We start from the raw sequence: 22,874 nt of genomic DNA on the forward strand, positions 1-22,874 counted from the left end.
ACCAGGTCCAATATCAGTACCCTGAGCCTTCTGGTTCTTGAGAAGAAGTCGTTTAAAGATTTTAGCCTTTTTGACCCCTGTGACCTTGAATGAAGGTCAAGGTCATTCATTTGAACAAACTTGGTAACCCTTCATCCCAGCATCCTACAGGCCAAATACCACTACCCTGGGCCTTCTGGTTCTTGAGAAGAAGTCGTTTAAAGATTTTGGCCTTTTTGACCCCTGTGACCTTGAATGAAGGTCAAGGTCATTCATTTGAACAAACTTGGTGGCCCTTCATCCCAGCATGTCACAGGTCCAATATCAGTACCCTGAGCCTTCTGGTTCTTGAGAAGAAGTCGTTTAAAGATTTTAGCCTTTTTGTTCCCTTTGACCTTGAATGAAGGTTAAGGTCATTCATTTGAACAAACTTGGTAGCCCTTCATCCAAGCATGTCACAGGTCTAATATCAGTACCCTGAGCCTTCTGGTTCTTGAGAAGAAGTCCTTTAAAGATTTTAGCCTATTTGACCCCCGTGACCTTGAATGTAGGTCAAGGTCATTTTTTTAACAAACTTGGTAGCCCTTCATCCCAGCATGCCACAGGCCTAATATCAGGTCTCTAGGCCTCTTAGTTATTCACAAGAAGTTGTTTAAAGAATTTTAGCCTATTTGACCCCTGTGACCTTGAATGAAGGTCAAGGTCATTAATTTGAACAAACATGGTAGCCCTTCATACCAGCATGCTACAGGCCTAATATCAGGTCTCTAGGCATCTTAGTTATTCACAAGAAGTTGTTTAAAGAATTTTAGCCTATTTGACCCCTGTGACCTTGAATGAAGGTCAAGGTCATTTATCCGAACAAACTTGGTAGCCCTTCATCCCAGCATGCCACAGGCCTAATATCAGGTCTCTAGGCATCTTAGTTATTCATAAGAAGTTGTTTAAAGAATTTTAGCCTATTTGACCCCTGTGACCTTGAATGAAGGTCAAGGTCATTTATCCAAACAAACTTTGTAGCCCTTCATCCCAGCATGCTACAGGCCTAATATCAGGTCTCTAGGCCTCTTAGTTATTCACAAGAAGTTGTTTAAAGAATGTTAGCCTATTTGACCCCTGTGACCTTGAATGAAGGTCAAGGTCATTTATTTGAACAAACTTGGTAGCCCTTCATCCCAGCAACCTACAGACCAAATATCAGTACCCTGGGCATTCTGGTTCTTGAGAAGAAGTCGTTTAAAGATTTTGGCCTTTTTGACCCCTGTGACCTTGAATGAAGGTCAAGGTCATTCATTTGAACAAACTTGGTAGCCCTCCATCCCAGCAACCTACAGGCCAAATATGAGTACCCTGGGCCTTCCGGTTATTGAGAAGAAGTTGTTTGAATGAAAAGTTTACGCACGGCGCACGGCGCACGGCGGACGGCGCACGGCGCACGGCGCACGACGACGGACGGTGCATGATGACAAAAGGTCATCCTGACCCTTCGGGTCAGATGACCTAAAAATAATCTTAAAATGTTGAAAACTAATATACCTCGTCATGTCGGCGAGTTTGTTGTTCATTATAACCTCGCTTTTGGCCAGGTTTCGTTTTGTGTTCCAAAAATAGAATATGACGGTCTATTTTCATCATTTTTGAGGTAGGTATTCCCCACGTTTTCCTGTCGTTTTAGATCACCAATCATTGTTATAAAATATTCAATAAACGTCTGAAAACCATATCTAAGCATACAGAACACATTATTTTGAGGTTCATGTCCCTTTAACACTGGATTCTTACATGATACAGTGATTACTTTGAAATAACTAGAATAATTTCTACAGTGTGGACAACGAAGATTGTGAAATTTTAAAGCATTTGATCCTTTTATCAAAACAGATCACACGTATAGTCATAAAACATGAAAATAAGACAAGAGGCCCATGGGCCTTAAGGGTCACCTGAGTTAGAATATATAATGAAACAAATTATGAAACAAATTAAAGACATATAAACACTATATGCTGGGCCTTGAAGTTGGTCAGTGATTTATAAATTTGACCTTTTTAGACTATGAAGAGTATTTGCTTCCATCAAACCTGTCAACTTAGAGGTATTTTTTGAAATTTTAATCAATTTGAATGTGTTTGGTCCTGCACCTCTGGTCCCCCGGGGGTCATCGAGGACGGGTGTGGATGTTAAAATGCTATATCTTAGGCTAATAATTCTAATCAAGTTTGACTAATTTCCTACGAAAATTGGGCAAATAATGTTCACAAATAATTATGTTTTTCCAATATAAACTAAAGAAAACTTGACCCCTCCCCGTGGGTAACGTGAGACCCCAAGGTCATATAATTCACAGTTTTTATAAAACACATGAAGATCTTTCCATCTATAATTATTTGATTCTACAATATCCAGAATTTTAGAAGATTTTTGAAGTTTTAGCCTATTTGACCCTTTTTTAGCCCCGCCCCTCTGCCCCCCGGGGGTCGGCCAGGACCAATGTGGATATGATATTAAAATGCTATCTAAGGCTAATAATTCTAACCAAGTTTGACTCATTTCCTATAAGAATTGAGCAAAAAATACTCATTAATGTGTTTTTCCTCTATAAACTATAGTAAACTTGACCCCCTCCCCAAGGGGAAACAGGAGATCCCAGGGTCATATAATTTACAATTTTTATAAACAAACTTTAAGATCTTTTCATCTATAAAGTGTATTTGATTATACCATTTCCAGAATGTTAAAAGAATATTTTTGAAGTTTTAGCCTATTTGACCTTTTTTGGCCCCGCCCCCCTGCCCCCAGGGGGTTGGCCTGGACCAATATGGATATAATATGAATATGATATTAAAATGCTATCTCAGGCTAATAATTCTAACCAAGTTTTACTCGTTTCCAATGAAAATTGAGCAAAAAATGCTCATAAATGTGTTTTCCCTATATAAACTATAGTAAACTTGACCCCCTCCCCAGGGGGGAATGTGAGACCCCAGGGTCATATAATTCACAATTTTTGTAAAGGACCTTAAGACCTTTCTATTTATGAAAAGTACCGGTATTTGTTTCTACCAGTTCCAGAATTTCAGAAGAAGATTTTTGAAGTTTTAGCCTATTTGACCCTTTTGTAGCCCCGCCCCTCTGCCCCCAGGGGGTCGGCCAGAACCAATGTGGATATGATATTCAAATGCTATCTCAGGCTAATAATTCTAAATAAGTTTGACTCGTTTCCAATGAAAATTGAGCAAAAAATGCTCATAAATGTGTTTTCCCTATATAAACTATAGTAAACTTGACCCCCTCCCCAGGGGGAAATGTGAGACCCCAGGGTCATATAATTCACAATTTTTGTAAAGGACCTTAAGACCTTTCTATTTATGAAAAGTATTTGATTCTACCATTTCCAGAATTTCAGAAGAAGATTTTTGAAGTTTTAGCCTATTTGACCCCTTTTGACCCCGCCCCTAAGGCCCCTGGGGGTCAGTCATAGAAAATTTGTTAATAGGATTATATGGCCATCTCATACTGATAATTCTGACAACATTTGACTCATTTCCTATTACAAATGACCAAATAATGCGCAAAAATGTGTTTTCTCAATATAAAGTATAGTAAACTTAACCCCTTCCCCAGGGGGAAACTAGAGACCCCAGGGTCATATAATTCACAATTTTTGTAAAGGACCTTAAGACCTTTCTATCTATGAAGAGTATTTGATTCTACCACATCTGTGAGTAGAGAAGAAGATTTTTGAAATTTTACTCATTTTTACCCCTTTTGGCCCCTCCCACAGCCCCCTGGGGGGTGGGGACCATATAATTCACAATTTTGATTGGCCTTATGCCTTAGAAGGTTTGTGCAAAATTTCATTGAAATTGCTTCAGCAGTTTTGGAGAAGAAGTCGAAAATGTAAATTGTTTACGGACATATGACAGACGACGCACGACGACGGACAAAAGGCGATTAGAATAGGTCACTTGAGACTTCGTCTCAGGTGACCTAAAATGCAAGATTTAGTAGGAAAATATCAATACATACAATAAACCATTCAGCAACATAAATCTACATTTGTAGAATTTCTTAAAAGTGGCTATTTTTGTCATTGTATTAATTATAAACCAATAAAAAAAGAAAAGAATACATACCAAAATGATAATCCAAGCCGTGTAATACAGAAATATTGACATGCTTAAGCCTACCAAGCCCCAACCAAATGCCTGGTCACTCCCAGTTGCCTATTAAAGAAAAGAGAAAATTCATTACCAATAAAATCCTACACATATTGCATTTGCAATAAATTAGAACTAAGACTCAATAGACCTTTTATTGTAAAAATTTTAAGATTTTTCCATAATTAACCCAGGTGATCTTGAATGAATATCAATCCCGTGATATAAAACAAACTTTGTAGCAGTTCATCCTATCATGCTACAGGCTAAATATTCAGAAGTTAATTATAAATGTAAATCTTTGATCTCCCATATCATTCAGTCATTTGATCAAAATCAAATTTTGTTTAACCCTTTCATCTTGATCCACATGCCATAGGCCTAGTATTTTTAGTTATTGACAAGAATTAACAATCTTAGTCATATGGCCTATTTGTCCATTGTAGCCTTTAAATATAAAAGTCAAGGTGATCATAATATTCAAATGAAGAAAAAAACAATTTGTAGCCCTTTATCTTCTAGTTCTACAGTTCAGGCCCAATATAAGGTCCCTCATCCTCGATATTCCAGGGGTTCCGATCACTAACGATCTCTACACCCCTAGACTATCTCATAGTAAAACTGGAGGCAACACAATAGATTAGGTAATTTAGTCATTTGATGTACATCAAAAGAGTCGTATAACAGTACATTGTGGTTGACTGTGTGGCTTTGATGTTAGGCGTCTCTCTCTCTGTAGTCTTCAAAGGAAATCTTTGCTAGCCTGTGATTGGTCAAATGTTTTCCGCTGAGCTGCCTTCAATTTCACTATGAGATAGTCCAGGAGTGTAGAGATCGAAAGTGATTGGAACCCCTGGAGTATCGAGGATGAAGGTCTCTAGGCTGCTTTGTTTTTGAGAAGATGGTTTTTTTTTAATTTGAATCTGTTTGCCTTTAAATTGAAAGGTCAAGGTTTTTATTTTGAAAAAACTTTAAAGCCATTTATATTCATTCCAGTGCGACAGCTCAAGCCAAATATAAGATTTGGGTCTCTTAATTAGTTGTTAGGAAGAAGTTATCTAAGGAGGGGAGTTTATGTCGCACAGATGCAGCGCTACAGTTAAAGCTCTCTTACCCTAAATACAAAATTGGCATTATGATTAATTCTTCACAGCATTTACAATTTACTGTCATAAAATACAGTATATGTCACCAGGTAGATAACATAAAGCTTTAGAAATTAACTAGTAGGTGTATAATTCTGTTAATATGCAACACGTTTTTTATCAATTAACAATCATTTACTTTTGGAACTAGTCTAAAATCCATAACCCTATACTGTATATAGGCCTAAATGACGATTTATGCTTTAAACAAAGGGGAGATAACTCAAGTTAATGTAAACAATGTCATATTGGGTGTCTTGTGTACCATGGTTTTATCGTGGATGATAACACGTTTCCTATATTATATAAAATAACAGATATTAAGTTAATACGACAGACAGAAAAACTAGACGTAAAGCTACATTTTTTTAGTTTCCGCATCATCACACAAATTGTGACATGTGTTACCAAACTAAAATTACCACTGCTTATTATCAGTAAAGTACTCTCTGTGTCTTAACATAGGTTATTACTCGATATAGTGCATGTGGCATACCATTTCTCGATCTTTTTAAAATCCACAATCCAAAAACGGTGTCTAAAAACAGGTACCCGGAAGTTTACGTTTTCTTTCTAATATTAAAAACAAACACGGAGAGGAGTAAGCGGAATTACGAAATGGAATAATTTTGACCATAGAGAATATAGAAGTAAATTGTGGCTTTTCAAGCTCAAAAATTTTGTTATTTCTTTATAAAGAGAAATATATTTAATTTCAATCGTCTTATTATTTTGTAAAAACTATATGGCATTTTCATCGATCCGGTCCGCTCGGTTTCCTAACGGTCCTAAGTTTAGTGTGTCCGCAGTGAAATCTTCAACTTATGGCACATGTTTTTAAAACGTGTACTAGAGTAAAAGAAATGTTTAAATGGCATGACAGGGCGTTAAATCAGCCGATTGTAATAACCTCACTGTAGTATGCTAGTTGTAGTTGGAACTGTTTGGGAAATATGCAGATATATATATAACTCGCTTTTCTACAAGAAAACAGAAGAAAGGGGGACGCAGACCAATGAAGAGGAGCAGTGTATTTACACAAGTTTATTGAAAGGTGTAATAATCGTGTCGCGTGTTAATTTTGACAGCAGTTATCAAAATAATTAATTTACAAACTGTATTGTTTAAATGCATCTAAAATGATACAATAAACATGCCAGTTTGTATCTCGACACACATGAAATTTTCGCTGACAATCTTCAAGTTAAAATAATTTAAAGCAGGTCCGACTAGGCTAGTAAATATTTTATTACTATCCTACAGTCAGATCTGCTATAAAGAACACTTGTCTATAAAGGACAGACTCATCATCCCCATTAGGTGCATTTTACTGTAGAATTGACCTCTGTATAAAGGCATTTTACTATATCCTTTTGGTGTCCTTTATAGACAGGATTTACAGTATATTCATTAAAGTTAATTTAAAAATTGAATTATTTTGAAAATAGTGATATGGTTATTTTGTCATAACACGAAGCATATATATTTTTTGAGTTGGTGCTTTAAACATCTACTCCACATGCAAATAGAAGTAGCATATTATATATTCTATTTATTCTTCTGAAATCTATATTAAAAATATCAATTTATATATATATATATATTAATTTTAATTTATAGTTAATTTGGTCAAAACTTCAAACACATATGCTTCCCTAATGAGTACATTTTGTATAAAAAGATAAGATAAAAAAAACTATTACATTTCGAATTCATTGATAGTGGATCAGTCTTAAAAAATCAGAATTTATAATCTATATTGACTTTTTGAGAAGCAAAGTTACTATTACTGGTATTAGTTTAGTATATTCCTACACAACCAAATGTTTCTTTTTGTCTTTTATATATCTTTATAAACTTTATATATAATTAGAGTTGTAAAAGGGGAGACAATAATTGTTGAATTAACATGTGTGGGATAGCATGATAGATGATTGAACATCACATATTGAAGGATCAAACATTCAAAATTAAATGATGCCTTTTATATAATCTTTGTTTCATATGGCAATACAAATTACATGTAAAACAAGAAACTTGATTGAGAAACAATTTCTAAAAAAAAAATATTTGGATCCATATCCATAAAAAAGTGATGAAATGTTTGTATCATATTGCATTGTTTCAGTCTTTCTCGAAATTTAAAATCCATGAATATTTATCTTGTAATTGTTGATCATGAAACTTGAAACATTTTCTTGGAGATCTGGATATAATTATTTACTCCTTATGAACCACGCTTGATCTTATCAATTATTTCAATGTATATTTTTTTTTCAGCATTGCCAGCTGAAGAAAATGTATCTATTAAGATAATACAAAAGTCAACAAACAGAGGGAATACCAAATCCAAGCCGTCCTTAAAGACCAGAAAGAAAAGAGAGATACCTAAGTACAGTATGGCGAAGTCTGGTGATTTTGATTTAGTACCTGGGGGTGCTGAAGCTGAAGAATCCGATCATTTCTATGCAGCTCATTTCCCACCTCTTCAGAAAGAGGATTCTAATAAAGCATCACACTCCTCCAGCTCAAATAAGGAATTAAGTTTCAAACAGATTCCTGTCGCCAATACATCCAAGTGGATGGCAGCAAATATAGACAAAGCCCAAAGGGAGACAACTGTAGGTGAAATGAGGCAAATTTTAGAGGAACTGGAATACAAGTGGGGTGATGATACTAAAAAGGACAAGACAGATGTGTATAGGACGTTGAGACACTATCTATCAAAATGTACAAATCCTTACAGCCTTGTTGCCTTCCTTGTGGAGAAGAGTAAAGATTATCATTTACCAAAGACTTCAACTCTGGCTTATTACATTATGAAAGAGTTTGACAACTGGTGCAGTTCTAAAGACAACGTTCCTAAATATTCACAGTTCCTGCTCACACAGGAGTTGAAATTACATGTGTTACATATATGTACTCGCTATCATATGACCATGGTTGGTTTTGCTATAAAAGCGTTCCAGCTTGACCACCCTGAGAACAGCTTCCTAGTGCCTGTGTTGAGATGCTTTCTGGAGAAGCACAAATTCAAAGAAGTAAGTGATATCATGTAAACAATGGTTTGAAATCTACCTCTGAAGGAAAATCATATGCATATTAAAATCTCAATGTAAATGTCTTATTTTTGCATAATCAAATTTTAGCGTAAAATATTTATTTTGAACAGCTGGTTAACACAAAGTTATATTTGCACATTCAAAAATAATTGTTATAATTTTAATATACAAAAATATTACTAAAACAGAATCTATTTTTAGTGCAAAATTTCTGGTGAAAAAAAACCCCACTAAAATATTATTGATGCTAAAATATGTTTATTTTGCTGTAACTAAGAAAAATCGTACTAGTTATCGTAACCGGTACAATTATAACAGAATATGCGTAGCATACTACATATGATTGTGTTTCAGGCTGCTGTTTGTGGTGGTAAACTAGGTTTACAAGACCATTTCTCTGTGGAGGAGGTAAGAAATATCTTATCATAATATGGTTTGTGTAATCCAAATTGCATTGGTGCGTAATAGATATTACATCTTTGGTAAATAAGTGACAGTACAGTTTTGTCCCAAATGAAGGGTTTAAACCAAAGCCAATGATATCTTCTCAAAAATACTCATGCATATGGCTGCTTAATTATAGGTTCAACTCATTTACCCCTGAAATTCCATAATGGACTGGTCTAGCCTTTGATTTAAGAAGAGCTTAAATGTGTCTCCAGGGGTGAATGAGTAAACATCCTTTAACATCCAGTTGTCATCCTTGGTAGTTTAAGGACATGTCTGGTTAGGAAAATGAAGAAAAGACAGAATTTCAAGGGTAAAAATCGAAGACTTTTGATCAGCTTTGGCAAAAACTCCACATTTCAAACTCGTAGATGGAGGAGTAGTACTAGTGCTAGTGTCGGATTACCATCCAACTAGTACTACTGCCCTGTGAGGCTCTGATTAATTACCTGATAACTCAGACTAAATCCTTTTACACTATTTCAGATTGTCCTACCTTTGATTCTACAAGACAAGGTGAACTTGATAGAAACCTATTTAATGGGTAACCCCGGCCAACAGTTACTTGTGGCTCAGATGTTGGATAGACTCTGTGATAGATCTGTCGACATGGCAACAATTATCAGGTCAGTATATCGGTAGTTCATATTGAGTTGTGGTAGAGGATTAATATCTTTGGTTCACCTGACAAGCATGGTTATGTACTTAATTACACCCAATAAGCATCCAGGTCGCTTAAAAAATTGAAAAGAATCGACGGGTGCTTAAAAGAACCAAATTTGGGTTAACATTTCACAAAATTATTGCACACAGAGTAAGTCATTAATCAATTTGCAAAAGAAATGAAATAAAGAAACCTGCACAGTTTTCATAGTTTTAGTCTGCTTTTAATTTAAGTGATATTGAGGCCTTAAAAAGGGAAAGGGGCAATTTTTCTATCAAAGACTAATATTGTGATAGCCTTTTTTCATGGTTTTGTTTCATTCATGTGTGTAACCAAGTTTGATTAAAATGTAGATTTGCTTAATTTGTTCTGCAAATACTTGATCTACCGGGTAGTCTTAATATTGATACAATAAGGTGTTAGCTAATAACAAAAACGGCATTGTTTGATCCATGAAGACTGATGATGATTGAGTTTGTGGAGATTTATGTTACCATTACATTGTTTGTAGCTCATCAGGTGTGCCTAATGTAAAACGAGACAAGATGCATTGGAAACCACTAAGTAAGCTGGCCGCCCGCTTGATGAAACTCTACGACATACCATCAGGTCAGTTACCTAGGATATAGATAATACAGTAAGACCCTAGCGACCACCTCTGTATAATGACCACCTGTGTAATAATGACCACTTTTCTTAGGTTCAAAATGACCTATTTCAACACAAGTCAACCTGTGTATAAAGAACACCTGGCTATAAAGACCATATTTCCTCTGTCCAATGAATGGTCTCTATAGACAGGTTTGATTGTACTGTGATAGCAGCAGGTACGTCACCTACAGGTCATATGCAAGCCACCTCTTTAGGGTTCAAGAATTTTGTTGTCACCTCTAGGGGAAAGGAAAGCAGTACAAAATAAAGTAAATTCTTTGAAATCTTTCCTTGCAGAAATGTTTTGCCATAACTGTTGCAATATCCAGGTGAGGAATACAGGCCCTTTGGTCCTGTTGTTTCACCAATCACCAAGAAACTGATGTTGTTATTAATCATTTATGACCTTTTCCCTATAGATATGTGTCCTAACATCAGTAATGCCAGAGGTCTGGGAGCTGTGAAATACCTTTTGTATAAAAGATATGTAGAGGTAGGTATAGCAACTATACTCTATAGCCAAATAAATGAAATGTTCCATGTATATATTATTCACATATAAAAAGAAAAATGAATAAAATAAATCGTGATTCTGTGGTTATTGAGGGTAAATGTCAAGACAAAGAGTTGATTGATGTTACATACATTGCCTAGTCCATGCTTCATAGTATTACCTCCACTTTATAAACCGGATGTTTTAGGATTCATATAATATAAATTAGTTTCTTCGCATGCAGAGTGATTTTGATGGGAATTTATATTTTTCCATTTCATAAGAAATTATTCAAGATATATCAACACCATTTTTACCGACTTTAACCTTCCTTTGCTCGACTTTAAATGAAACTTTTAAATACAAATGTTAACATGAGACGACGTTATCAGGAAGTCTGTAGTAGTTGGCTTGTTTAACGTATTGCAGGGATCAATGGGAGCAGGAAGCTGGGAGGAAATGGTACAGGTATGTCTTTATAGTAATTAACTCATTCACACCTGTAGCCACATTTAGACTTTTCTAAACCAAAGACTAGACCAGTCTATTATGAAACACTGCTTCTGATAGTTATTAAACCCCAGGCCACTTTAATAATTATTACTTATCAAGCGCTCAACTGATCAAGTTAAAAGTGCTCTTCTTACCTTGCATTTTATTGAAACTTATATTTAAGTATAATTACATAAAAAATTAGAATTTCGTTTGCTTGTCAGCATTTTGTTATTTTTACTTTTAATAGGATTCTACATCAGACATGGCCTAACTTATATTTCTCTCTTTTTACTTTCAATAGGATTGGACATCAGACATAGCCTATCTTATATTTCTCTCTTTTTACTTTCAATAGGGTTGGACATCAGACATAGCCTATCTTATATTTCTCTCTTTTTACTTTCAATGGGATTGGACATCAGACATAGCCTATCTTATATTTCTCTCTTTTTACTTTCAATAGGATTGGACATCAGACATAGCCTATCTTATATTTCTCTCTTTTTACTTTGAATAGGGTTGGACATCAGACATAGCCTATCTTATGTTTCTCTCTTTTTACGTTCAATGGGATTTGACATCAGACATAGCCTATCTTATATTTCTCTCTTTTTACTTTCAATAGGATTGGACATCAGACATAGCCTATCTTATATTTCTCTCTTTTTACTTTCAATGGGATTAGACATCAGACATAGCCTAACTTATATTTCTCTCTTTGCCTATCTTATATTTCTCTCTTTTTACTTTCAATAGGATTGGACATCAGACATAGCCTATCTTATATTTCTCTCTTTTTACTTTCAATAGGATTGGACATCAGACATAGCCTATCTTATATTTCTCTCTTTTTACTTTCAATAGGATTGGACATCAGACATAGCCTATCTTATATTTCTCTCTTTTTACTTTCAATTGGATTGGACATCAGACATAGCCTATCTTATATTTCTCTCTTTTTACTTTCAATAGGATTGGACATCAGACATAGCCTATCTTATATTTCTCTCTATTTACTTTCAATAGGATTGGACATCAGACATAGCCTATCTTATATTTCTCTCTTTTTACTATCCATACAGAGTGCGATTGGTGATAGTATCTTTCTGAAGGAACAGTTGATAGAGCAGTTGATGTGTTACAATGAGACAACAGCGGCAGCAAAATGGGCAGATCACTATCAGCTGTCTGATGAATGTGTACCTCCTTTGGTGGCCCAACACAGGAAAAGTTTGAAAGAGTAAGTCCCAACATTACGCAAAGTCACCAAGTATTGGGGTAGTTGGCAGGGTTTTTTTTCTGTGGAAATTTTTTTTGGTGCCAAAGCATGATTTTTAAATCTAATTATACCAGAAATAAACCAAATTTTCCATCATCACAAACCAATCCCAATTTTCATGATATGAAGCTGAAGGAAATGTGTTCCAAAAATGGCATATAATATTTTAGTTATATAAAAGATATGTTCCACAAATGGCAAAAATGTTAATATATATATAAAAAATGTTTAAAAAATTATAGTGTTTATTTTAAAAAGTGTTTCTAATGATTTGTTGTGTTTTTATTAGCAACCCTGCTCCTGTCTCGGAAGAAAATGATGAGGACTGGGATGCTGACTGCTTTTCCGAGGATAACATCAAAACATCGTGGTACCCGTTAAAGATCCCTCAGGATGCCATCACTATGGTGGATACCAAGGAAAGCTACTGGGCATGTCTACAACGATTATCCAAGGTAGATAGAAATATAATGTCAGGGTTTTATGACTGACGGTGTCAATTTGTTTGACAAGTAAAAACAGTCTTTGAGTTATCTCCCTTGTGGGAAGGTATCAATTGTAAAATTGTTCATTGTGAGTGAAACAAGCACACTCAAATACACATGTCATCACAATCTATACCTACACGCAAGGTAAGGATAACACTTTTAATAGGCAAAGAAGAAATTCCGTAATTTTAAAAATGTTCTTGGAAAAATTATTTTTAACTTTAAATACCTTTTAAATCATCATGGTAAAATGCATGCAGATCAGACTTATCAAAGGAAATGTGTCACATTATTAATTGATAGTTCATGATTGCAAGAATTTACATATTCACTAATTCTTCCCCTAGTGCTAAAATTTCACTGTGCCAAATGAAATTGCTTAACAGTATTGACAAAGAAAGAATGATATATTCACGCATAGTCTGTGTTGATGTTTCAGCCAGGAACAACAGTCGGGATTGATTCGGAATGGAAACCAGGTTTTGGAAACACTATACAAAGGTTAGTGTAATTGTGATCTCTTGTAACAGTGTGCATTATTCTATATAAATATAATAAGTGCCTCCCCTGGGGATTGAACTTTGGACCTCTGGTTTACTTGTCTGACACTCAATTGATCAAGTTAATGAGAAGTTTTCCCTAGCCAAGAGGTATATTGGGTCTAATACTCCCAGGTTTACTCTGGATAAAAAAACATGTGAAATTAAATCTATACATAACAATTAATGTCAAATTATTCACATTGATCTAAGATGAATTTTCTGCAACAATCCATGTGTAAGACTAATCATAATTTAGTACTATAAACGTGGATATATATGAGGGCGAAATTGACCCTAATTACACGAAGGTAGCTTTATTGCGAAAACAACAACACCGTGAAATGTTAATGCATGCAATTCTTGAAATTGAACAATTGTGAAAAAATCCACGTTTACAGTAAACTAAAAGAAATCGGTTTATTTTGCTGTTTTGCCACATGTTGTAGTGATGGTCAACTTCTGTGTGGTGATTAGTACAAAGCAGAAACAGCAGGGAAACATAGCTAAAAGTGCTTCCATGGTAACAGTCCATTTCTATGATAACAGTATATTTTCTCGATACAGAATGTAAGTATTTGTTACATTAACTTACAGAGTGGCCTTGATGCAGCTGGCAGTGGTGGACCATATCTACCTACTGGATATTATTTATCTGTCCAAAAACCTACAGGAGGATGACTGGCAGCAGTTTGTGGCTCGGATCTTCTGTAACCCAGCCATTCTCAAGCTAGGTAAATAGTATCTCGGAGATGTGCATGTCTGTTTTTTCACTTTGGATCTTATGAAATGTTCAAGCATCTGTTGCTATATTTATGGGCATTTCAGAGTGATATAACTTACCTTGTGTTTATGTACAGAAATATTTTATGTCCCACCATGAAATTGTGGGGTGGGGAGCAGAGATACAGTTTACTAGGTCTATCCATGGTCCGTTCTGTCTTCTCCCATTGGTCCATTGTCCTCCCTAAACATCCTAATTGTTATCCGAGAATGGGAGTGCTTATTGCAAGTAGTATATCAATTATGTATGGAGGCAGGGGGATTACATGTACACACATATGTAGTTGACTCTGGTAAATATTCTGATTTTGTTATTTTTCATTTTCAGGTTATGGACTAGACTCTGATTTCCAAATGTTTGTGAAGATGTTCCCCTTCCTAAAAGATAGTCTGTCACACATGGTTCGTGTTGTGGAGCTAGAGAAAGTGGCACAGAAGGTACAAACAAATGTGATTCCTGAGACATTTCGACTTAAGCCAGTATAACAAATTGAAGAATGACCATAACATAGGAAAAGATCAATTAAGTATTTTGTAATATGAAACTAAACTGAACTTTAGAATAGGTTTTAGATTAAAGATGCTCCACCGCCGATAGAGCATAAATGATATTCTTCATTTGAACAATAATTGATGTGTAATTGTGTATATATATGTCAAATTAACACAAAAAGATAATAAAAAAAATATGCATGTGCAATCAGTACTTCATTCCAAACAGGATATAGTGACATGGATTTTTTTCGGGATGCAATTAATTATTTTTCATATTTTTAACTTGAAGTAAAATTAGAAGCTCAAACTTTTCAATGGTGGTAATGGTGGAAAGTAAATAACTTTTGTAGCTAAAGAAAAATACTAAATCGTCTGCTCCTGTTTTTGATAGTGGAAATTTACCATTTGTCAGCGGTGGAGCATCTTTAACCTGCAAAGTGCAAAAATCCACTGTTAGGCCTAATGGGCTTGGTGAGCAAAGCAGACTCACTGGGCCTCTTGTTACTGATGTATAATATTAGCATTAAAATCAAGAGTATCTAAATGTATTGCATCAGCATTCTCATTACTCCAGGGGTTACTATCATTAGTTATATCTACCTCTGAACGATCTGTAGGCAGTTCCAGAGAAAAAAACACTGACCAATTACAGGTCTACAGAAATTTCCTTAGAAGATTACAGGGAGTGCGGCACCCAAATTCAAAGCAATACAGTCAACCACATTCTATTTGATTTTTTTGATGTACAGAGGACTACACATAATCGAATAACGGTTATTCGAATATTTCGGTTATTTGTATAAAATTCTGCGGTCCAGATGATTTTCCTTCTTTATCTTTGTTTTTCAGCTCCGTGTATTTGCATATACTTTTTACATGACCTCCGGTTATTCGAATAAAATATCTAGGAAATTCTAAAAATAAATTAGAATATTTTTAAGTTTTAAGTGTAAAGAATTTACATATTTATAAATAAACGAAACGATATCTATTTGCCTGTTCACATATATGTGGGGGGTCAAACGGAGGTGCAAAATGCCCTCTGCCTATTCGAATACTCCGGTTATTCGAATATTTTCTTATGGAAAATGATTTATTGAAATAAGCGAAGTCCTCTGTACAACAAAGGACCAAATTATCTGCTGATTTCTTGTCGAACATAGAGCCTTCAGTTTGGTTATAATATAGTCCAGAGGTGAATATAATGACATTGATAGTAACCCCTGGAGTTGTGGGGATGTTCCATCATATATTTGATGGGAACTGACCTTGTCTTGTATGTATAAAATGACTCTTTCTTTTATAGGTTATTGATAAAACTGTGAACCTACTCCCCGACACGGGACAGTCAGACGAGGAAGACGCGCCGTTAGAAGACTGTGATAGTGGTGTAAATATAAAGTTTCCTCAGAAGGAAGCCCGGGGCCTGAGTGAGTTAGTGAGACAAACATTAGGGAAACCGCTCAGTAAAACGGAACAGATGTCTGACTGGGAACGAAGACCATTACGGCCAGCCCAGGTCACTTACGCTGGTATGGCATTATGTATAACTAGTATAGCGTTAATTATCTACCTGTAATTGCTTATTATCAGTATATTGTATATTATTGATACACAGTTAAAATTGATGTATTAAAGTAATCATAACTTGAATACTCTTGTTTAATAAGAAGTATACTGCCGGGTTCTGTAAAAATTTTCACTACATAATTTATTACTCATTTAAGTTATCTGAACTCAATACTCTGATCACTTGAAGTGTAACCATTGGATGTACTGAATTTGATGGTGTATTTGACTTTTGGACTTAGTGAGGCTCCCCATTAGATGACCTTAGTGGTTGAAAGGACATTATAAAAGCAAACCAATTTAATATAACCTTTATGAAATGTAAGGTATTTGGTTTAAGTATACAGTAACTGTGTGACTGTACTGGTGTACAACACCAGTATGACCAATGTTAAACTTATGTCAATGGTGATAAGTTTCTGTTAATGCATAGTATATAGGACTATTCCATCTTTGTATTCACAGAGTTATTTGCCCTTATTGGTAGGTATGGATTGTGACGTCATATTCTGTGTAAGCAAAAATGATGTTTTCTTTAAAAAACCATGAAGTCATTATGCTCACAAAAACATGACATAATAAACAATACTTTCACACAAGGGCAGACAACTCTGTAATATGCAAATACTTCAACACATTTCTCCTATTACTGTCAGTGATGGAAACTTCCTCGAGTACATTACTAGATTGATGTGTATGTGACTGGTAAATTGCGAGGTTGATGTGTAGTATGTATGTGTTTCAGCACTGGATGCTCATGTACTGCTGGAAGTGTATGATGAACTTGTCAGAAGAGCACAGAAGTTAAAGATGAGTTTTGATTTGGAACCACCTGTAAGCATGAAGTGGATGAAGGCAAGCAAGCGAGAAAAGTTGAAGGCGAAGGCTAAAGGCCATAAGTTTACGTATAAGAATAAACCTCCAAAAACTGCACAGGTATGTATGGGATATACTGTTGTTTCAAATTAAGTTTGTGGCAATTATCTTTCATCGATTAAAAAAGTACCATAATATCATAATAGAAAAAAAATGATTCACAGTGATACACTTTAAATTGTGAATTAACATTGATCGTGGGAACCGTGAAAGTAGATCGCACACGGAAGGCAGTTGGTATACAGTTGTCTATCAACCTAAATTACTGGGCATTGATAAATAATCAATAGAATATTAGTTATATAGTCAGTTACTGACCCCCTATAAAGGCATAGAGGGTCAGTAAGATTTATAGGGGGCGAGGGCGTAGCCCGAGCCTCCTATACTTCTTACTGACCCTCTATGCCTTTATAGGGGGTCAGTAACTGACTATATAACGAATTTATCGCATCGAGGACCATTTAATTGTTTCATTAATTCTTTTTTTCCTATTTCATAGTATTTGTTTGGTCAAGAATATGAAATCAAACTTCAATCATACTGGCGAACAATCGACACTTTTAAAATAATTGGCCTTCTTCAGTAGGCTATACATTTATTTATTCATTTATTAATTTCAAGAATTTTCAAATACACTGTATAAGGAACCTGCAAAATAATACTGAATAATTCATAAATCAACAATAAGTTCGACATTCCTATGTACACAGTAGGCCTACCTCAATACTACACCAGACCGTCTGTATATTGAAAGCATCACAAACAAGAGTGACACAAACATCCATCTAACATTTTAAGCACAATCTCCTTGATCATCTGTGCATTCTTGCTGAGATAATCACTGAAAAGTTATGCCGAAAAATTGGTTGTAGAGTGAGGATTGATCTGTGGGTCCGAACACCTCCATTTGTTTATAATCACAGTCTAGAAAATGCTTGAATTGCTACGTTTGACTTTCGCCGCGTCATCAACTTTCAAACTGAAGTAGGGGAAGCAACTCGTATTTAAAAAATGCATTTCATTTAATTTGAAGTATTAAAACGATTAAAATTATTTTTACACAAAAATTAACAAGTAATATATAGTTTTACGGTAATGAAGTGGTATATTTAGTTGAAGAGAATGTGTTTAAATTTTGAAGTGAGGGCGACAGCCGCCATATTGCACCATAATAAAATTTACTGACCCCCTATAAAGTGTTAGGGGGTCACCACGTGACGGCTCTCCGCCAATCATTTGGGGACATTTCTGTCCGAGGTGCGATAATAATCATTTAACTTACTAAATGCAATACACTTATTTATCAAGTAATAGAATAGGGAAATGAATAAAAGTATGCTGTTCGAGTTAGGACTTAATCTATCAACATTACTGTGAACCTTAAATTATTTTTTTATGCGTACTCTGAACAATGGGTCTTTTTTTCCTGCAACAGTTTCGCCTAAGAGAATTAATAAATATCACACATACTTTGGAAGGTGCTTTTACCTTATTTTGCAAATGTTAATATCCAGAAACTTGTTTTGAAAAGGAAATTACAAAATTTAGTCACAAAGACCAGCAATCCTGATTCCTGAATATTGTTTTGTTTGTAGTATAATACCTCGCCACATCCCCAGGGAGGAGCTCGGCCCAGTCAGATGTCCCCCGGGCAGCTCAAGGTGGTAGTGGACTCCATGTTACAGGGACTAGGACGCCAGCTAAGGAGTTGTGGGGTAGACGTCTATATCCTGGAGAACCATGAGGACCATGATAGAACCATAGAGGTCAGTAAATACTTTTGTGATAGCCATTATTTCGTTTTTGCATATTACAGAATAATCTCCCATGGAGGTAGGTATCAATTAATTAGTTTGTGAGCATTGATTACCATATTTCCTCACATAAATATAGCGTTGTACTCTCTTGATGTAACAATTAGAGTATCCCTGTATTTTAAGTACAGTTTATTTGGAATATTCAAATACAAATTGTGATGAATTTAAGTCAAATTAAAAAAGTAATCAGTTTTTTCTTGTTTCTAAAGATACGATATGATTACATTTATTAAAAAGGAAACTTAGATAGACACTTTCTGATGTACATTCTGTTTGTCATTTTACAATCACATTGTTTATAATTATAATTGAAATGGAGGATGGGGGTAAGTAGGATTACAGACATACATCGTGTTCCATTCTTCCATGTGTGATTACAGTCATTTCTCCTGAATAGATCGAATGTCTTACAAGCATTTCTAGTTTCTGCATTACTTATAGATATTCTCCTTTTACTTTATACAGATATGCAGATTACAGAATCGAATAGTGTTGACCAGTGGAAACCCATATATCATGGTAGTTATCCAATATCTAGTCAACTAAATTATCTTACCTGTAATTTCATTAGCTCAAATATTTACCAATAGTTCTTAAAAAAAAACAGAAAAGTTTGCTTTATAATTGTAAAAGATTTGAGCTTTGTTTTCAAATAAATTGTATAATAATCATCATATACATAAACTAATACACATGCTGAATAATTATTCTGTCAATTGTCTAAATATTTAAGTGCCCTGGCCACATATTAGATAAAATATGGTAAACTTCTACATTACTTTATGCTGAAGGTGCGATCACATGTGGGAGAACATATGTGTTACTGTGTACAGAGTGTGACAGCTAGGGAACAGGTGATGGAGGTCATGGGACACTTCGGGGTCAAGGTCAAAACCGAGGACATCTTCAGTCGCTGTCAGGTCAGTGACGGTCAGTGTCAACATTACTTGGTGCACATTCTTGTCTTGATAATTTTGTTAAAGGTTGATCATTAGATTAAAGCTTGTTTACATTTCATAATCATGATTGATCATTAGATTAAAACTTGTTTACATTTCATAATATTGATTATTAATAGTTTGCATCATAACTTATCACTAAGATTACATGATTAATTATTACTAATATCAGCATGCTACAGTTACACTACTTCCAATGTTCTAAGATAACACAATTTGCCATTATTTAGGAGTACAAACCATCCTTTATGAAGACAAAATGGTTAAGGAATTTTTATGTATTCATCTTCTTGTATTCAAATTGAAATTTTTGAATATGTAATTTTTGAAAAAAAAAATTAAAGATTTGGATTATCATTTCGACTACCTGGTGTTAATAGTAGAAGTTTTGAACTTATATATATTAGAAGTTTTAACTAGGAATGTGGTTATGTTGATAGGTGTGTAACTGTGACCAGTACCTGAAGATACCACAGACCCTGACCAAACAGCTGTGGCACAGGAGGCGACAACAGTTGTCAGGGACAGGGTCACGGGTACAGACCTTAGCGGACACAGGTAACCCTACATCAACATCAGAAACAGATACCTCATATGCTAAGGACCTAGCCAAATATGGTGTGAACTGGGCCAATGTGTCCATCGCTGCAAATGGTGCTCCTATTCAAATTGAAACAGTACCCGAAGGTGTACTGAAAAAGGTCGACTTATTTTATGTATGTCAGAAATGTGGCAAAGTTTTCTGGGAAGGATCTCACTTCGCAAGAGTCAAGGAACAGTTTGCACATGTGTTGACGTTGGGTGAGTGATATTGAAGTCCTGTTCAGAATCCTCTCTGGAAAATTGAAGGTTTCGCCTTGTGAAGGTAAACGTTACCTGTTTGTATTGTTAATTTGTCTTTAATGTTTCATTCATCAAAACCATCAGTTATATTACATGTTACCGGAACTGCTTTTTGGTGCAATATGTTGAAGGCAAGACTGTGGTTAATGCCATTTTTGGTGGCGATTATGTATAAATGAAATGTAAATTTATGTATGAAAATATGTAAATAAATTTTCAGAAAAAATACAACACATTTATATAGTTGGAACTATTTTATGTCGCCTAGGAACAATACACAAAGAGTGTATGAGGAATGCAAAGCGGACCTGAAAACACTGAGGTCCAGTTTACACTGTAAACGAACTGTTCCATAGCTAAAGGTAACTCTGGGAGGTTTTTGAAGGTACTGTGACACACAGGTTATAGGAATGAAAAATAGCAAGATCAACACATTATCAGATCTAGAGAACTGCATATTATTTCTGAATGTGGAAAGTTCCATTTCTATTGGTGTCAGCACAATGACATGTATCAACAAATTAAAAAGGTTTTTAGTAATTCAGTGCCAGAGAGCGATGTTACAGGATGTTGCCCTATGATTAATCAGTTGAACATGAGGCAAAAAATGAATCGCTGGTGACGGTTGTATGAGCGGATCTGGTGATGGTCTATAATACCGTTCAGCTTAGCCCTATGAAAAAGACGCTGGACCATGTTCCATCCCAGGGTAGGCGGAGGGCATCGTATGAAGTTGCTGTGGCAGAGAGCGTTTGCAATTCACTGGCAAGTACAATGTGAATAAGTCACCTTAGATTGAATGATGAGATGTCCTAGTTCCAGATAACACTAATAACCGATTATATAAGTCAAAAGCTGGAGAAGAGAATAGAGAGAGTTTGCACAATATATGTAGTATCGTTTATTATGATAATAAACAATAAACATTGAGGAGGGCACGAGAGGTTATTAACGAATAACAGAACAGCCATCTGGCACGTCGGATTTAATCATGATCTAATGGTCGCATTAGATGAATGTCCTATCAGGAAGGTCTTTGGAAGGACTGGGTGGTATGGTATCCTGGACGAGGATGTGTTATAGACAAGACAAATCTGTACGTCTTATTCTGAAAACGGGCAACAACACTAGCCCACCTTCCAGTGAGAGGAGGTACCTTCTATTATGGGAAACCCGAAATGTATCTTGGTATATGGTTTATTGGTAGTTTGAAGGATACTGACAACAGTGGAAAACTAGAACAGCAGAAAGTGATCACTGAAAGGACTATTATACTAAGCCCAATTTCATCAGAGTTCCTTGCTTAAAAGTAAATTCTTAACTTAAAGGCCCACTACCTTTTCCGAAACGGCTTTGAATTGTTAAAATGGAAATATAAAACGAGATTGATAATTTTTAAGAGTCGCAACAGTTATTAGCTCACCATTAATACTACAGTCATTATCATTCTCGATAATCCTGAACGATTTAATTAAAATCATTTAAATGTGAATTTCCATAACGCGGATCGTCTTATGTTTCCCGCCGTCATCTAAATGACCGCGGATAAGTTGACTAATCAGTACACCAGACGTAGATTACGGAGGGAATCTCGCATTTATTTGGTTTTGTAACCTCATCTTAGGTCATCAATATACATTTTCCTATGTTATTGTTGTTTTTAAGAAACTTTCGTTTTTTGTTTCGGAAAGGTAGAAGGCCTTTATGAAAATAGAGTGATCAATATGATAAGTTATAATGAAATCTATGAATGAATAACCATGTTAAATTGTCCAGGCCGGAAACGTTCCTTGTTCCGGTTCCATCTACTTATTTATTCGTTTACTGAAAATCCTCCATAGAAAAGAATTACAAAAGTTAAGAAAATTTTTGAATTCTGTAATATTCTCATGTGGACAAGAATTTTCTACGCGGTTGGGATTGGTTTAAGATCCTCCGTGGCATCAATGTAGAAGGACTAGAACCTAGAAGATATCCCGTTTTCCTTTGAAGTTGCTGCTCAAACAAAAGTTTGTTTTTCAGAAACAAGCGGAAAAAATCTTCAGTGTTTTCTTAAAACTCCAATAAGAGGAAATGGATAGTATATACTACTCTACTAGACAAAGGCACATTTTGTACAAACACTGAACA

At 35.2% G+C, this 22,874-nt stretch overlaps 1 protein-coding gene across 2 annotated transcripts; it reads left to right on the plus strand.

Annotated features, from left to right (window-relative positions):
* Window positions 1-6,077: 6,077 nt before the first annotated feature.
* LOC138321562 (exonuclease mut-7 homolog) lies at window positions 6,078-20,979 on the plus strand. 2 transcript variants are annotated; one of them, XM_069265317.1, is made up of 18 exons: window positions 6,078-6,338; window positions 7,565-8,325; window positions 8,701-8,754; window positions 9,280-9,419; window positions 9,969-10,066; window positions 10,528-10,601; window positions 11,031-11,069; window positions 12,179-12,336; window positions 12,665-12,830; window positions 13,303-13,364; window positions 14,000-14,136; window positions 14,514-14,623; window positions 15,987-16,212; window positions 16,995-17,185; window positions 18,721-18,891; window positions 19,408-19,461; window positions 19,734-19,862; window positions 20,342-20,979. In XM_069265317.1, exons 1-18 carry the CDS (start codon window positions 6,206-6,208, stop codon window positions 20,708-20,710), a joined length of 3,072 nt encoding a protein of 1,023 aa, XP_069121418.1. In that variant the 5' UTR covers window positions 6,078-6,205; the 3' UTR covers window positions 20,711-20,979. The 2 variants fall into 2 exon arrangements, with proteins under 2 accessions (XP_069121418.1, XP_069121419.1); XM_069265318.1 differs by having other exon boundaries at window positions 19,734-19,872; window positions 20,342-20,481.
* The last annotated feature ends 1,895 nt before the right edge of the window (window positions 20,980-22,874 follow it).

Source organism: Argopecten irradians, chromosome 4, assembly GCF_041381155.1.
Source record: "Argopecten irradians isolate NY chromosome 4, Ai_NY, whole genome shotgun sequence".
In the NCBI taxonomy this organism is placed as follows: Eukaryota; Metazoa; Mollusca; class Bivalvia; order Pectinida; family Pectinidae; genus Argopecten; species Argopecten irradians.

Excerpts from the sequence above, each read along its gene's own strand:
- LOC138321562 (XM_069265317.1), top strand. The coding sequence starts at position 6,206 with ATGCTAGTTGTAGTTGGAACTGTTTGGGAAATATGCAGATATATATAT. Across the intron at positions 10,602-11,030 it reads TGTATAAAAGATATGTAGAG|GGATCAATGGGAGCAGGAAG; the intron begins GTAGGTATAGCA and ends AACGTATTGCAG. Across the intron at positions 19,863-20,341 it reads ACATCTTCAGTCGCTGTCAG|GTGTGTAACTGTGACCAGTA; the intron begins GTCAGTGACGGT and ends TTATGTTGATAG.